We start from the raw sequence: 16,758 nt of genomic DNA on the forward strand, positions 1-16,758 counted from the left end.
TGAGTGAGTGAGTGAGTGTGAGTGAGTGAGTGAGTGAGTGAGTGAGCGAGCGAGCTTGATGTGGGAGGAAAGGCTGTAGTTGTGCAGAACATAGACTGAGTGTGAGGTGAGGTGAGGTGAGGTGAGGTGAGGTGAGGTGAAATGTGAATTAATGTCGCATTTAAGACTATTGCACTAATATAGTGTGTGTGCATGTATGACAGCTTGTATTAGTCAGGTTATAGTGCGAAGATGGATACCTCAGTCAGTCAGCCGACCAGTCCTTGTTTTATCCCATAATGCGAGTACCAGGCAGGGAAACAGCAAGTATTATTTTTTTTACGCCTTTTGGTACGGCTTGGCTGGGGATTGATCCATCGACCTTTTGCCCTCTGGGCAGACGCTCTATGAACAATACCATGGATGCAGACCAGATTGTAGCAGTTGGTTACACATCACTTTCAACAGTATTTCAGTTACATCATGGTGTGACAGCTTAATACGAGAGGAAAGCCTGAAGTGATCCAGGTCCTAGAGGTTTAGCATTTTCACAGGTATGGAGCTGTGAACCTGGTATTTGAACCTACTATCATCGGATCCTGGACTTAGTAAGGGAGGCAACTCTGTTGAATAAGCATAAGCCATGTGGGTCAAACCATAGCAGGCTTTAACTGAGTGACGCCATCTAAAATAATTTGTTTTTCTAATTTAATACCTGCACTTCGATATGTCTTGGGTTATCAATGAACTTCTCGATCAACATCCTGTCGTCACCAAAGCTGGACTGAGCTTCCTGTGTCGACAATCGGAAAGCTTGCCTGGCAAAAGGAAATGGATATGGATATTAAACAGAGCAACGAACACACAACACCTATCTCGTGTCTTCATCATTCCAGGCCACCCTCATGTTCTCTCCCACCCCTGCCCCGCCCACCTATCTGGTGTCTCTATCATTCCAGGCCACCCTCATGTTCCCTCCTACCCCTGCCCCGCCCACCTATGTGGTGTCCTCATCATTCCAGGCCTCCCTCATGTTCTCTCCTACCCCTGCCCCGCCCACCTATATGGTGTCTCCATCATTCCAGGTCCCCCTCATGTTCCCTCCTACCCCTGCCCTGCCCACCTATCTGGTGTCTCCATCATTCCAGGTCCCCCTCATGTTCTCTCCTACCCCTGCCCTGCCCACCTATCTGGTGTCTCCATCATTCCAGGCCCCCCTCATGTTCTCTCCAACCCCTGCCCCACCCACCTATCTGGTGTCTCCATCATTCCAGGCCACCCTCATGTTCCCTCCTACCCCTGCCCTGCCCACCTATATGGTGTCTCCATCATTCCAGGCCCCCCTCATGTTCTCTCCTACCCCTGCCCCGCCCACCTATCTGGAGTCTCCATCATTCCAGGCCACCCTCATGTTCTCTCCAACCCCTGCCCCGCCCACCTATCTGGAGTCTCCATCATTCCAGGCCACCCTCATGTTCTCTCCAACCCCTGCCCTGCCCACCTATCTGGAGTCTCCATCATTCCAGGCCACCCTCATGATCTCTCCCACCCCTGCCCTATCCATCTCTCCCACCCCTGCCCCAAACACCTATCCCCACCTACCTGGTCTCTTCATCGTTCCAGGCCACTCTCATGCCCTTGCCCCCACCGCCGGCCGACGCCTTTATCATGACAGGGTAGCCTGAAAACATTACAGTAAATAGTAACAAACTTAACAAATTGTATAATTATAATTGACTTTTACAAAAAGGACATTTTAGCAAGAACAGCAAAACACTAGACAAGACAACTCGGTCAATTGAGACACTGGACATTCCTACATTTCCTCAAACTACTGAACACAATAACAACAGTGACATGGTACTGTAGCTCACCTGGGTATGCAGAAAACAGCAGTTTGAGTGAGTGAGTGAGTTGGGTTTAACGCCGCTTTTAACATTATTCCAGTTATATCACGGCGTGTCAGCTTAATGTGGGAGGAAAGCCTGAAGTGATGCAGGTCTCAGACGTTTACCACTTCGGTGAAACCCACGAGCACGGGTATGGTGCTGACAAACCTAGAAACATAATTGGGGCGAACCGGGATTCGAACCCACAATCATAGGTTTCTGGCGTGCCCAAGGGACGCAACTCTGCACAGCGAATCGCGACGCCTTAGACGACTTGGCCACCCGTGCCCCCAGCAGTTTGACAGCAACTTAATAAAAGTTATTGTCACCACTGATATTCAAATATCTTCTGCGTAAATACTGAGGATTGATGTTATCAGGAGAAAATATGAGTATTTCTGATTAAATGCAATGTTCTTATACTAACCTGACGCTACACAGTCCTATATGGGTAGCGTAAGGTAAAACATATACATGACAAAGTTCTGCTTCTTCAGCACAGACATGGCAGCAGTGGCACCATATTGAAAATCAGATTCAAACCCTTGAACAATTCAGGGTGTCCTCATTGGTGGGAGTGAGTGATCGAGTGAGTAAGGTTTTCACAATATTCACAGCGGTGGACACCAGAAATGGGCTTCACACATTGTACCCATGAGGGGAATCGAACCCAGAGCTTCGGCGTGACGAGCGGACTCGTTGGTGGGAACCAGCATGTGCAGTTTCTGCTTCACTGAAGCTGTGGATTCTGAGAAGATGTTTACGCCGAACACCAGACAAACAGGCCACAATACAAGCTCACTTGACTTTCAGTCAGGTGACATAAAACTAGAAGGATTTCCACACAAGAGAAACATTTCCATTTTTCATTATAAAATCCCAGACTCACCAATTTCATTGGCGAGAGTGACACAGTGATCTGCGTCCTTCACCACGCCATCGTGACCAGGAATCATGTTGACCCCGGCCTTCGCTGCGATCCGTTTACTTTCAATCTTATCACCCATTGCATGAATGGCCTCGCTGTTCGGCCCAACAAACTCAACACCGATCTCAGCCTGCAACATAAAAGGGCTCACTAACAAGTCGGTTTTTCAATGTACAGCAGAACACTGTCTAAACTCTCAGTCCCAGACAAGTTGGAAAATTGCAACTACAGTCAAGGCCCGTTTATCCGACATGGTTGGTTGCATTTGATTATGTCGGATAAACGAAATTAAGTTACATGAACGTTTATGATCGGAAATCCGACAACTAGACGAAAGATAATGATGCAAACACGTTGTAATAAAAAAATGAAAAATGAAATATTCATATTGTTATGTTATATTGTTAGCATAATATGTTTTCTAATCATGCAACTTCTAAGCTCAACACAAAACTGTTGACTGATTCAAAATGCTTTTGAAAGCATAGTCAGGAATGAAAGTCACCAGTTTGAAACTCAAACCTCAATGCTCAAGAAAGCTGCTTTCTTAGTCGCTAATATCGACTTCCTGTTAGTCATTTCATTGGTCAATCAAAGTTTGCTAAAAGTCGTTCTGACTTTACCTGATATCCTCAGCGGTAGCGAGAACTTGTATGTGATTATATGATATTGAGGTAATGTAAGCATATGATCTTTTTTAACCCAGTTTTGTTTATGAAAATTGTTTATTGTTTATTGTTAAGCATGCTTAGCTCAGCAGCCGTTGTAAGATGCAGCTACCAGCCGACTTGTCTCGCATCAAAACATGGGCTGTGTGCTTGCGGGCAGTTGACCATGGAGTACGCTGATCACTGTGTCAGATTAATGAGTGGTTTCGGAAATTCGTTGTAAATGAGGTGTGTCGGAGTCGGAGTGCGAGGCCGTCGGATTAACAGGTCTAAATGGCACAAACTTAATTGGTTCCCATCTTTTGTTTTGGATAAACGAGTGTCGGATTAATGAGACTTTACTGTACTTCATATCTTTTATGACATCACAGTTTATCTATGATTCTCAGCTGGATCATGTCAATTTGGGGATAGACTGACGTTAGATGCGAAAGGACTCGTGATACAAAACGTTTAGAGTAGCCCCAGAGAACCAACAGACATCTATAAGCAAGATAATGAAAATGATTCATGCTTACCAGTCTAGCAGCAAACACTGTATTTTCCGACAGAAAGCCATACCCAGGATGAACCTGAAAGGAAAATTAGGATCATTCTGATGTCTTGGAATAGTGAGTGAGTGGGTGGGTGAGTGAGTGAGTGAGTGGGCGGGCGGGCGGGCGAGCGAGCGAGTGAGCATTCCAGCTATATCACTGCATGTCAGCTTAATGTGGGAGGAAAGACCGAAGTGATGCAGGTCTCAGATGTTTACCACTTCGGTGAAACCCACGAGCACGGGTATGGTGCTGACAAACCTACAAACATAATTGGGGCCAACCGGGATTCGAACCCACAATCATAGGTTTCTGGCGTGCCCAAAGGACACAACTCTGCACAGTGAATCGCGGCACCTTAGCCGATTGGGCCACACGTGCCCCCTGCCTTGGAATAGGAACCTCGACATAGCTAATACAATAGACAACAGTAAGTTTCCACTGCACACTCTTTCAACTAGTGTGGTAAAATGAAAAGCGGTTTAATGTTGCGTTCTATTTGATTGCACATAAATAATGACATATATGTGTGTTTGTGCGGATGCTTGTACTAGTCCAGACTTATACTGGTTTTAAAGTGCTAGCCCACTGAGATACCATGCCGCAGATTAACATGAATACCCACTCAGACTCCAGACTCTTTGTGTTATCCCCTTAATTCCGCCTGGGGTAACAAGAAGTAACATCTTAAACATCTTTTGGTATGACACGGCCGGGGATCAATCCCCCGACCATCCGCTCTCTGGGCATATGCTTCATCCCCTAGTGAGTGAGTGAATGAGTTGGGTTTAATGCCATTTTTAACATTATTGGAGTTATATCACGGCGTGTCAGCTTAATGTGGGAGGAAAGTCCGAAGTGATGCAAGTCTCAGACGTTTACCACTTCGGTGAAACCCATGAGCACGGGTGTGGTGCTGACAAACTTAGAAACATAATTGGGGCGAACCGGGATTCGAACCCACAATCATAGGTTTCTGGCATGCCCAAGGGATGCAACTCTGCACAGCGAATCGCGGCGCCTTAGACGACTGGTCCACCCTAGCCCCCGCTTCATCCCCTAGACCACAGAGGCGGTCCAATCAGACTGAAGAATACACAAGACTTTGTGTTCTACAATATCCAACAAGATGTTATTTGACTGCAGCTGACTCACAGCCTGGGCACCAGTGTCCTTCACAGCCTGCAGGATGACGTCCATGTTGAGGTAACTCTTGCTGGTGGGTGCTGGACCGATGCACACTGCTTCATCCGCCATTCTCGTGTGGACCTGGAAACCAGATGTAGTCATTATTTTGTTTGTTATGTCACGATGATCAGCAATGTTCCAGATGCTGTAGTCACCATAATAAGCACCCTAGGCACTCAGAAGATTGACAAAGGCTGGGGGAGGGGGGTGCTTATTAAAACTATACCCAACTAGTTAAGAATTTGTGCACTTCTGCACTGCTCTTTTCGGTCATAAAATGTAATGTACACTAGGGCTGCAACGAATACACTATGAGACGAATACGATTTGTATCACGAATATAGGGTAACGAATACGAATTGCAATTCATGAATACAATAACAAGTCAGCAGTTGATGTATTATTTGTTGTTACCAGTGAAACAGTAACATAAATTACTTGACATGGTTTGTTAATTATTAATATTTTATACATTAATATACTGCACTTATCCAGGATTTAGTATCTGCACAAATGCAACAATGACCACAATACTGTCAAATTAAATATAATGAGAGTGTTGTCTTTTGAAGACATCTATGCATATAATATGTTCTTATGGATATTTTTTGACAAACTTAGAAACATAACTGGGGCGAACTGGGATTCGAACCCACAATCATAGGTTTCTGGCGTGCCCAAGGGACGCAACTCTGCAAAGCATATCGCGGCGCCTTAGATGACTGGGCCACCCGTGCCCCCATATATCCCATGAAAGAAGAAACCAAGGAATTAATTTCATTTCACAATACATTTTTTACAGGTCATCAGGCTGTGTTTGAAATAATTTTAGAACCCAACAAGAGAGTCAGGCAGGTGACCCATAAGCATTGCCTGCCCATCTTCAAAGTTACCTGCCCACATTCAGATATTATAAATATATTATAAATATTGAAAAATCGTGAAAAATATGAGACAAATCACATCTTGATTCAGTTGAAATAATGCAAAACAATTACTTAAGAAACCATGAGAAGATACAATATAACTGAATAGGTAGGTAGTCTTAAAATTATCTGCCAGACAGTTGGGCAGGGGAAGGAAAATTTCATGCAGCCCGACGGAAAAGTTACTAGCCACGGGCAGGCTGTTACATTGGACATCCCTAAGCATCATCTGAATCCCTGTCAACCTGTTCTAATTCATGTACTGTTTGAGGTGTCACGTTCTATGTGAGAGGAAATCAGAGGTGATTCTGGGTCAGATGTGCTACAAATATGTTCATACTCACGGCCAAGGAGTCGACATCACTGTGGACGGCAACTGTCTTGATACCGAGACGTCTACAGGTGTGGATAACTCGACATGCTATCTCACCTCGGTTTGCAATGAGGACTTTGTCAAATTTCTGCAATGAAAACAAAACATGAGCTTCACATATCACTTGTATGTGCCCAAGTGAGGTATGAGAGAATGATGTACCAGGTTACATCCAATCAGGGCACTCAAGTTTAATGTGGGGAAAAAACAGGACGTAGACATTCACTGGAACCTATGAGGATTGGGATGATGCGAACAGAGACCCGTGTAGATTCCAGGGGTAGAATAGGTCTTAAGCAACCTGGATTGATGCTCATGATATTAATCACTGGATTGTCTGGTCCAGACTCGATTATTTACAGACCGCCGTCATATAGCTGGAATACTGCTGAGTGCTGCGTTACACAACAAACCAACCAAATCATGCTAACAGAACTTATAGTCAGCAGATCCTGGTGGATGCAAGGGACACAACTCTCTGAATGATGGTGTCTTTAGGACTGTGCGGTTTTACTGGTATACTGCAATATATGCTTTTCAAACAATATGTATTGCAATAGTTTTTCTGTATTCCAGTATATTAGGTACATTTTTTAACAAGTTTTGTTATTCTTCATATCGCTTATCCTAATCTCTACACATAAATTCATTCACAAATGAATGAGTGTGTTGGGTTTAACGCCGCTTTTAACAGTATTCCAGTTATATCACGGCGTGTCAGCTTAATGTGGGAGGAAAGCCCAAAGTGATGCAGGTCTCAGACGTTTAGCACTTTGGTGAAACCCACGAGCACGGGTATGGTGCTGACAAACCTAGAAACATAATTTGGGCGAACCGGGATTTGAACCCACAATCATAGGTTTCTGGCATGTCCAAGGGACACAACTCTGCACAGCGAATCGCGGCGCCTTGAAAGACTGGGCCACCCGTGTCCCCCATTCACAAATGATGTTTCCCTCCACTAAAAACAGTGGAAACAGCTCCCAATATATGACAATACATATCTCAATATAGATGCAGACTACGATTTCATTCTGTTTTACCACCTGCACCACGTGCAACCAAGTGAATTAATCAGGTTGCACCACAAAAATATTGGCTGCACCATTTTATCATAATTGAAAAACTGTTTTCAGTTCTTCTAAATATTAAATATATCCAAAGTCCAAATAAACTTGAGAATGTGCTCCAGTATTATATTTGGGGGAAATTTGTATATGGCCTTTCACATCTTGATATCCAGTAAACAACCTTAAAAAGAAGTTTCAAATTGTCTGTTTGTAACCACATGACTGATTGTTCTAGTGGTAATTGTAAAGAATTAGTTCTGCAAGTTCATTGCATTCAGACCACCTGTGTATTTCACTAATTTCATAAACTTTTGTTTCCTGGATTCAAAAAGATTTGCAGCCAGTTCTAAAAGATTTCAGTTGTCCACTTTTATCAAATATAACTGCTGTGGTGGGAAATGTTACCTGCATGAGTGCATCCTGGCAATAAAGTTACCTGCACTAGTAAATGTTTTACCTGCACTAGTAATGTTTTACCTGCACTAGTAATGTTTTACCTGCGCTAGTGCAGCTTGGATATAGCGAAATCAATCCCTGATAGCGTTACCTGTCCAGGTTATTCCGTTTGTCCGAACTGTATGTTTGCTCTGCCAAACTAACGTTTGTGTCACAATCGTGATGACATGATCACAATCGGACGATTTCACATTGTCTGTGCGTCATTGGGTTATGTGAGCGATCGTGCTCGCACTTCTGTTGAGGGGAGCGAAGCAGTCGATTGAGACGAATCTCAGTGTTGTACCTGACAACGGTCATCTAACGCCTGAGTAGAAGAATTATTTGCCGGCCTACTGCAACCGAATGCGGTATTTTCGGGAGATCTGAAGTCAGGAATGAGTCTCAGCCATTTTCATCGTCCAGAAACCTGGCCGCATAGTGCTATTTCCCACCTTATTTGATTCAGAGGCGTCCTCACAAGTGGGTTTCATTATGGTCCTCTTAGATTTTCTTGCTGATGATTGGCTGGTTGGTTGGTTCGGTTGGTTGGTTGTTTAACGCCGCACTCAGCAATATTCCAGCTATATGACGGCGGTCTGTAAATAATCAAGTCTTGACCAGACAATCCAATGATTGACATCATGAGCATCGATCCCCGCATTGGGATCGATGACATGCATCAACCAAGTCAGTGAGCCTGACCACCCGATCCCTTTAGTCGCCTTTTACGACAAGCATAGTCACCTTTTGCGGCAAGCATGGGTTGCTGAAGACCAATTCTACGCCGGAATCTTCACGGGTTTGCTGATGAAAAGCTCATATCTACTGATGTAAACTTAGAAGGCAGTCAAACCTCTGCAATAACAGTTATGTTCATAGAGAGTAAAGTCAGTGGTAGGGAGATCCCTGCACTTGCTGCATCTGAGTTTCTGTGCATCGACCACAACAGTCACAACATTTATACGTGGGGATCCTGTGCTGAAATGTTGGTCTTGCACTTGTTATCCATGGAAAAACTCTCTACCCTGACTAAAAAAAGTATTCTCTTCAATTAAAAGAACTTCTCCACACAATGGAGATAAGAAAGAATGAGTAAGCTTGGGATGTCATGTGATCAGTTGTGTTGAATCGGGCAGTGCACAGCCCATTGTGAGTGATGGTAGCCATGGCGACGCCTTCAGTGTGTTTGGGTGAGGTGTTATTTTTAAAGCTGAAAACTTATTTTGGGGATCGCTCCATACAAGGATCGAGAAAGAAGGGGCAATGCACAGTGTGAGAAGGGATAAGTTTAAAAATATAACATTTTACATATATCCATAATGGTAGCCATATTTAATCTTGGACTGAAATTCTGTGAGCAATTTTTAAACACCATAGCTGGGATCCTTCATACAAACAAAGACGTATATACAAGTCTTTGATACAAAGTTTCAGCTCCGTGGGTCTTGTAGTTTCAGAAGAGAAAATGTAAAAGTTAACAAGAGATGGACAAATGGACAACCAGAAGACAGCCAAAGCACAATGAAATAAAACTCACTTGATTGTCAGTCATAGAATTATTACTTACAGATTCTTTTGGATCCGACTTTTCATTCCAGTAAAGTTCCCGCTGTAGAGGAACAGTGGTGTACAGGGTTCTCTGGGATGAACACAGCCAGTTCTGAAAACAGCAAGTACACAACATCCTTTTCATAAGAGAAAAATATTGACATGGCACAGTGGCTCACTTGGATATGAAGTCAACAGTTTAACATGTCAACAAAGATGGCCACTTCACAAAACTTACTGACATCATTGACATTCACATAATGTGTTTTTTAGTGAGTGTTTTACACTGCTTTTAGCCATATTGGTTCATTACAGCCACATCATGGCAGGGGACGCCAGAAATGGAGACCACCTGGGGAATTGAACCCGGACCTGAAGTGTGATGAGTGAATACTTTAACTACAAGGCTAGATTAGAAATGTCCTCATCATGAGAGAGGTGAGGTGAGGTGAAATTGGGTTTAACGTCGCGGCCAAGATTATTGCACTTATATAGTGACGTGCATGTAGGTGTGTGTGTGTTTGTTGCTGCTTGTACGCAGTTTAACATGAATACCCTACTCAGACACAGTATACTGACTCCGAGCCGACCAGTCCTTGTTTTAGCCCCTTAATGCCGAGCGCCAGACAAGGTAACAACAAGTACCATCTTTTAACGTCTTTTGGTATGACGCGGTTGGGGATCGAACCCCGGACCTTCCGCTCTCCGGGCAGATGCTCTGCTACTGGACCACGGAGGCGGCTCATCTTGAGAGAACTTAAAGGGAAACAATGCTCCAACTCTTAGCCATGGGCGTTTAATTAGCTTGTGTAATCACTGGATGTCAATTAGCATCAGCTACCCGACAAACTGGACGTCTGACCAGCCAGGGGGATTCCCCTTGAATCCTCACATTGGATTGGATGATGCTTACCATAACCTTTCACCTTGCAAAATCTGTCAGCATGACTCAGATTACCTGACAAAGACTGTGCAAACTAACTCAATAACGTTCACCCCTGCCTCATGGGTGTCAGGGATATATAGCAATCAGTGGTTCCCATTTGGCATTTCTCGTCGTCAGGGGTATTTATTCAATCTAAGATTGGGTTATAAATCCAGGTCTGATGTTGTGAATGTACATATTATGTTATATGTAAGTGGCAGTGCAAAAAGAGAGGAATGATCAGTTGAGTTACAAAAAAACATTGATCAAAAGGTTAGCCGATAATACGTTGTTTGATTCATCACTGTTATCTTGAAGTGGATTTGTCAAAAGTAAGTGTTTAGGCTACAAAAAAATTAGTCTTGGTTCTCAGGCACCACTCACATCATCATAAAGTCTCCTGCACGTTTTGTTTTTATTTCCATTTTAATTTTTTTTATAAAAATCCTAATACTTAAACACAAAGCACAAAAAAAATAGAAAATAGAAACCAAAACGAAACATGCAATGATCTTTATGATGATGTGGGCAGTGCCTGAGAACCAAGACCATTATTTTTTTTAGCCTTATATATATAGGTTTACTAAAGCAGATGGAATACACCACAATCTGGGCGTGAAGGGCCAATGTAAAAACATATTTGATCAAAGGATTAGCTAATACGTTGATAAACCTCGCAACCCGCAGGCAGTCATAGTGTGAGTAATCTAATTACTGTACCACTGTGATATATATGCTCTTGTCAAATCTGACTTCATATATACCGTGGTGTATTATCGTCATGTTGTTCGGTAATCTATGTACACTCTCACATCTTGACATTCCGCTTTACATGCATTCTTAGTATTGAATGAAGACATCGTTGTTATTGGCTGTTTTGTTTGTTTCAGCCATTTACCCTTTACAAGAGTCAAGAACATTAAATACAACAAAGGTTAAGCTTGAGTATATTGTTCAGTGAGGCTCCCGACCTGGGGTTATCTACACAGCCAGATACCCTCCAGGGGTGAGACGGAACAGTTATACATATGTCATTCTTCAATCCTCCAGAGGTGTCGCATCTCACAGCTCAGCGAAACACAAGTCAACCAAGTCAAAATTACAGTCCATAATAAGCAACTTTTGATTCCACAAAGAAAACACTGATCCATATGTCAATACTTTCAAAGATGGAGCACTGTTTCCCTCAAGCTCCTCACAGCGATAGTCTGTTCGCGGAGCTCTCCATACTATCGCTGCCCCCAGTCAAAACTCCCCACTGTGATAAGTGGCCCCAAACCATGCTTGGAGTTGAACTCGCAACCGAATGACCGTTATGTTCACAAACAAGTGACGACTGTCGTGACGTTGAATACACTTACCGCTGTTAAATTACTTTCTTTGTTTGTCAATTTGGATTTCCATTTTATTAAAACTATCATCTTTAATTGATATAGTAAGAATGTAAGGGAGAAGTTGGTTGATTTTCTGTTAGTCCGCAATCTCGAACCAATCTGATTATTAAAACAACAAAGTAAATTCATCTGGAAAACATGGTCTGTCGTAAACCTTTTCAAAATGAACTATGATGACATTCCCAAAGACATAAACAAAAGTATAAGTGGTACTACATTTGGGGTTAGAGGGCAAATTTCAAGATTCTTGTAATGGCCGCACCCACACTGGTGGCATCGATGTTACCAAGAGTGTAACGAAGGTGTCACGCGCTGGGAAGGAGCTTGTGTTTCCCTTTAAGGGCAAGTAAACACAAAGGTCAACCAAGGTAAAAAGTATTAACATTGTCTAAAAAAATGAAATACATGTGTTCATTGGGGCTGGGACGAGTCCAAATTTACTACCCGGGTACCCGGCCCTACACAGGTACCCACTGTAGGTTTCAAGAGTTGGGAACAAAATGTCTGATTGGCAATTGTTTTACCGCAGCCCTGGCAAAAACTATTTAGATACATGTATCAAACAATAAGATCATGCGTTCACTGAAGTTGACTGGAGCTTTACCTTTACTCAAACAAACAAGTCAAGAGGAATGTGTGCATCGTTAGAAAGAAATGCGAACATAAGCGACTTGTAGTGTAACCACTGAGCTATAGTGAGTTTTTGTAATTTAACAATATATCACGTGACTAACCATGGGTCCGCGTAGTCCTGTGGGTACCCAACCCGAGTTACCCGACCCAGCCCCAGTGTACATACTAAACATATTACAAATTTCATTAAATTTCAAGCAAAAATGACTGAGCAATGGCCTAAATGCCTTACAAATATAGTTTTTTTTCCAAAATGGTTGCCATTGTTATTTTGAGATTATAAACTATTCATCCAAGGTCTGGGGCATCACAATACTCCATGGTACAAACATACTTTTAGCATAACACGATTATCATTTATTGTTTATTTCAGGAACGATATAGCTCAGTAATTGAACCTATGAAGGGAAAACAATGAAAGAAGCATACAATTACAAATTATCTTCTCTCCACTTGTTCCAGATTAGCATGGTAAACAGCATGTGTGTTAATTAGTTTAGTCAAAGTATTAAAGATTGGACATGGACAGACATTGTTATACAAGGCAAGTTATGAAATGCTAAGTCATAACATGAAAATGGCTGCAAAAACTGACTTTCTCATGGATGTGTACTGCTACTACAAACAAGATCCTCATGTTAGGATCACACAAGATAGTGGAAAGACATATTTCATTTTCACAATGTTTCAACAAAGATGAAAAGATTTTAAATTATTTTTTTATATATACAGGTCATTTTTGAGGGGGGAGAGGGGATCCATTTTGGGAGCGTGTCAAAGCGGCCTCAAAAGGAAAAGTCTCAAACGGCCACAGCAAAAAGCCAAAACAGCTTCAACCCATAGTCAAACGGCCACACAAAAAGTCATAACATGTAATTATGTAAAAGCCATGTTTACCACATTAATAACATGTTATGGGGGAATTTCCAATGACATGTGTTTAATAGTCGCATTTATCCTTTGATCTTATCATTTATTGAAAGAAACTTAAATTACATGACATGTCACTAATGTACTGTTATTCCGTTTAATGCATTATAAGGCCTTGGTGTGCACTTAATGCTATTCAAGATGTCTAGGGTCATGTCTAAAATAGTAATTTGACACTGCTTGCAATTTATTTATCTACGCCCATCAATCGGTTATAAATTCCTTTACAGTCTTTTGAATATGACGCGATGGACCATTGTTGATGTCACGATGCAAATACCAATGAGCGATTGCATTGATAGCCGAAACAAGGCCCAGTTTCAATGACATTATCAAAAGAGATCGTTGGAAGCAAACATTAGTGTGTTTTGAATAAATAAATGCAGTTCTGTGTAGACTGGTCTTTGCAAGTGGTACGTTCTGTTCAAGAAGGAATACTTTTTACCGGATTGGCATAATTGGCAGCTCGTCTTGACACAAACTGCATCTGTGCAACATAACAGTGTCCCCTTGCCGCAATAGAAGACGCCATTTTGATTCCTCCTGTCACGTGATTTTTCAGACCGATTTCATCAAGAATTTGACGTGAAAATATCACTTGATCTGAGAAATTACCATTTTGTAGGTATATTTAAAGTTTTCGTCGCATCAATTAATTTACTTTTATCATTTGAGGTAATCACGTTTCACCGTGACACATTCATTACCATAATACTGCGTACGGCTTTGGTCGTCTGATGTTTTGTTGGTGGAAAAATACCACCAAATCTCACAGACAGTCTTTATTTTTAACAGATGACCACTTTATTAGCTTCTAAACAACTATTTGGACCGGATTAGATCCGTCTACGAGGTAAGTCTGTTAGTTGGGCGATTGCTGTTTACGAGCGAATGATCCCACTCCCCAGATTCGCCATTTTGACAAAGCTCGTTTCCTGGTAGCCGGTTCTTTCACTTATTTTATCACATAATTTGCGTTGTCACATTCCCTGCACGAGTGTTTAGTCGTACGTGCATCTGTGAGTCGGATATATATGAGACAGAAAAATCGGATGTTGTGCACCGCTCGATTTCTGTTGATATCGTGCATGTCATTTTTTATGCGTCGTCACATGAGCGTCTGAGTAAATTTGCAGCTCAGTCGTCGTCAAAATATGCAGCATCTCCAACAATACAACTTCATATGTAATGGCAAGTTGTACATGTTCCACGAATCGTATATGTAACAGTTATTCTGATGAAAATGACCATTTTGCTAAAAACTGCAATTCTATTTTCAATGAATGACGTGAATGTCAGAAATGTTCTTGGAAAAACCCACATTGCATACGAGAAATGTCATAGTAGGACATATTGACACAAGTCATCAGTTATTTTCTTAACCCAGCGAAATCCTCTTGATGTTATAGATGTACTGTCAGGGCAATTTGTACATCAAATTATGCACAACAGGAATGTGTAAATGCCAGATATTTATTGGTTAATACTTTGATTAAAAAAATCATGTTATGCATATATGTAGATCTAGAGCTGCGGCAAAATCTGAAAAATACTGTAATAATCTTTTGATTAAGTAATTATTATTTTAGCAGATGCAGGGAAAGATAATTTTGTATTTTGTGTGCTGAAAGCATTCTGTCCCTGTCCTCTTTTCAGATACTAACATAAAATGATAGTCATGTTAATGCCACTAGACAACTTGTAGATTAGTGTAATTATTGATGAGCCAATTTTGTTTCATTGTTGGCATGTTTATTGTGTTTATATGATTATTGGACAGACTAAGCCACTAAACCACATTTCGTTATGGTCTTTTAATTTGTCCAAGATGTTCGTGAAGTTTCATTAGCCTCTAAGTTTTTTATATCTGTGATTTAGGAGATAAACTTCAGCATTTGCCCTTTTAAAGTTTTCTTTGCTTCATCATGTGTTCATGTTATCATTATAAGGACTAGTGGGCTAAAACTGTTAGCTTTTTTCGCTGAAATCTGTTGTCAATTTTGAGGTTACAAATGTAGTTGATTATACAATTAAAAACAAATGTAATATATTTTTAGAGCTTTAATGTTCAAATCAGGGTTTTTCATCTCTAAATTTGACTTTTAAGTTCGGAAGTAAACATATACATATTTATGTCATGGCGGAGAATTATAATTGCATGGTCAACCTGATGTTACAAAGTGCCAAGTATCAGGGTCTTGCATTGTTCTTTGTAATATCATCCTTTTTGCCTACAATTTTTGTTGACACACTTGCTCAAAATAGTATGGGAACTGTATTTTTGTATCTCACTACTTTGATTGAGTAAGACTTAAACTAGTTGTGTTTGAGAAGGAAGTACTTTCAGTCAATAATTTTCTTTTGCTGTGATGAATGGTTACCACCAAAAGCATGGGCAGACATATATAAGCTTAGCTACTGATGGCGATCAAATTAAAAGTTTGTCAATTGTCATAATATGATCAATCAGTGCTGATAGATGGCATATTGTATCGATGAAAACTAGTCAAATGCATATCAATGTGCACAGTGTTTCCGTTAGCTTTTATGTCAGCCGGTCAGAGTACCGGCTGACTAAAAATATACCGGTCCTTATCATTTTCGGACGTTCCCCATGTTACTGTGTAAAAACATACCTTTCGATCAGAGTTTTCTCTTTTTTATTTCTGAACTGTAGATTTGCTGCAGGAAGGTGTTTTTTCACCAGAATGCATGTTCAAGATCATTTAATATTCGCTGGCAAAGTCGGTTACAGCTGCGAAAACAGCAAAATCTGGATAAATATCCTCATGATCAGCCATGATAACTCGACAATTATGTTGAAGTGTGTGTGTGTACCAAGTCCCACAACTGTAGTTTTGTAGCTGGCGAAATCACGGTTGGCCCGGTTGCCACCTATGATATATGAGACGTCATTATTTATTGGACCAATCACAGGACTGAAATGGGTAATCAGCTGATTTAGGGAATCCATTCCATAGTTATTCAATTCTTCGCGTTAATCTGGGAGGTGAGATGGGTTCAGGACTTTGTCAAGACAAGTAAGGGTAGACAGACTGTCTTCAGGAAATCTGGCATGTTGTGTACTGAAAAATTTATCGATGAAGCCTGCACGTGAATTTTGAAATGCCTGCACCAAACGTGCATTTGCATATGTAACTTTCACACCACGAAACACGCTGTTTGTGATGTCAGTAAACGATTGCTCATTTTCTCCTGGTGTTTTTAGCAATCTTTGCAATGATTCGCAGGTTGAGTTCAAAATTGGCATTATCATGCCGAGATTCAGATTGTCTTTCTGAAATATTGTGTATTTCATCTGTTTCATTTTTGATG

At 41.4% G+C, this 16,758-nt stretch overlaps 2 protein-coding genes across 2 annotated transcripts in view; one reads left to right on the plus strand and one right to left on the minus strand.

The window, feature by feature from the left end:
* LOC124139567 (propionyl-CoA carboxylase alpha chain, mitochondrial-like) overlaps positions 1–13,959 on the minus strand; it is a 29,866-nt gene extending 15,907 nt beyond the window's left edge. The window contains exons 1-8 of the mRNA XM_046506741.2: positions 13,868–13,959; positions 9,560–9,652; positions 6,456–6,572; positions 5,153–5,266; positions 3,983–4,036; positions 2,758–2,926; positions 1,582–1,660; positions 695–797 (exon numbers count right to left, since the gene is read on the minus strand). Of these exons, the coding sequence (XP_046362697.2) occupies positions 695–797; positions 1,582–1,660; positions 2,758–2,926; positions 3,983–4,036; positions 5,153–5,266; positions 6,456–6,572; positions 9,560–9,652; positions 13,868–13,954 (816 nt within the window). The 5' untranslated portion in view covers positions 13,955–13,959. The remainder of the gene's footprint in view (positions 1–694; positions 798–1,581; positions 1,661–2,757; positions 2,927–3,982; positions 4,037–5,152; positions 5,267–6,455; positions 6,573–9,559; positions 9,653–13,867) is intronic.
* Positions 13,960–14,126: 167 nt separating this feature from the next.
* LOC124139568 (probable ubiquitin carboxyl-terminal hydrolase FAF-X) overlaps positions 14,127–16,758 on the plus strand; it is a 56,997-nt gene continuing 54,365 nt past the window's right edge. Inside the window, exon 1 of the mRNA XM_046506742.2 lies at positions 14,127–14,275. The gene's annotated coding sequence lies outside the window, so the exon portion shown is untranslated. The remainder of the gene's footprint in view (positions 14,276–16,758) is intronic.

This window comes from Haliotis rufescens, unplaced genomic scaffold (assembly GCF_023055435.1).
Source record: "Haliotis rufescens isolate VD_foot unplaced genomic scaffold, xgHalRufe1.0.p SCAF_9, whole genome shotgun sequence".
Taxonomy (NCBI): Eukaryota; Metazoa; Mollusca; class Gastropoda; order Lepetellida; family Haliotidae; genus Haliotis; species Haliotis rufescens.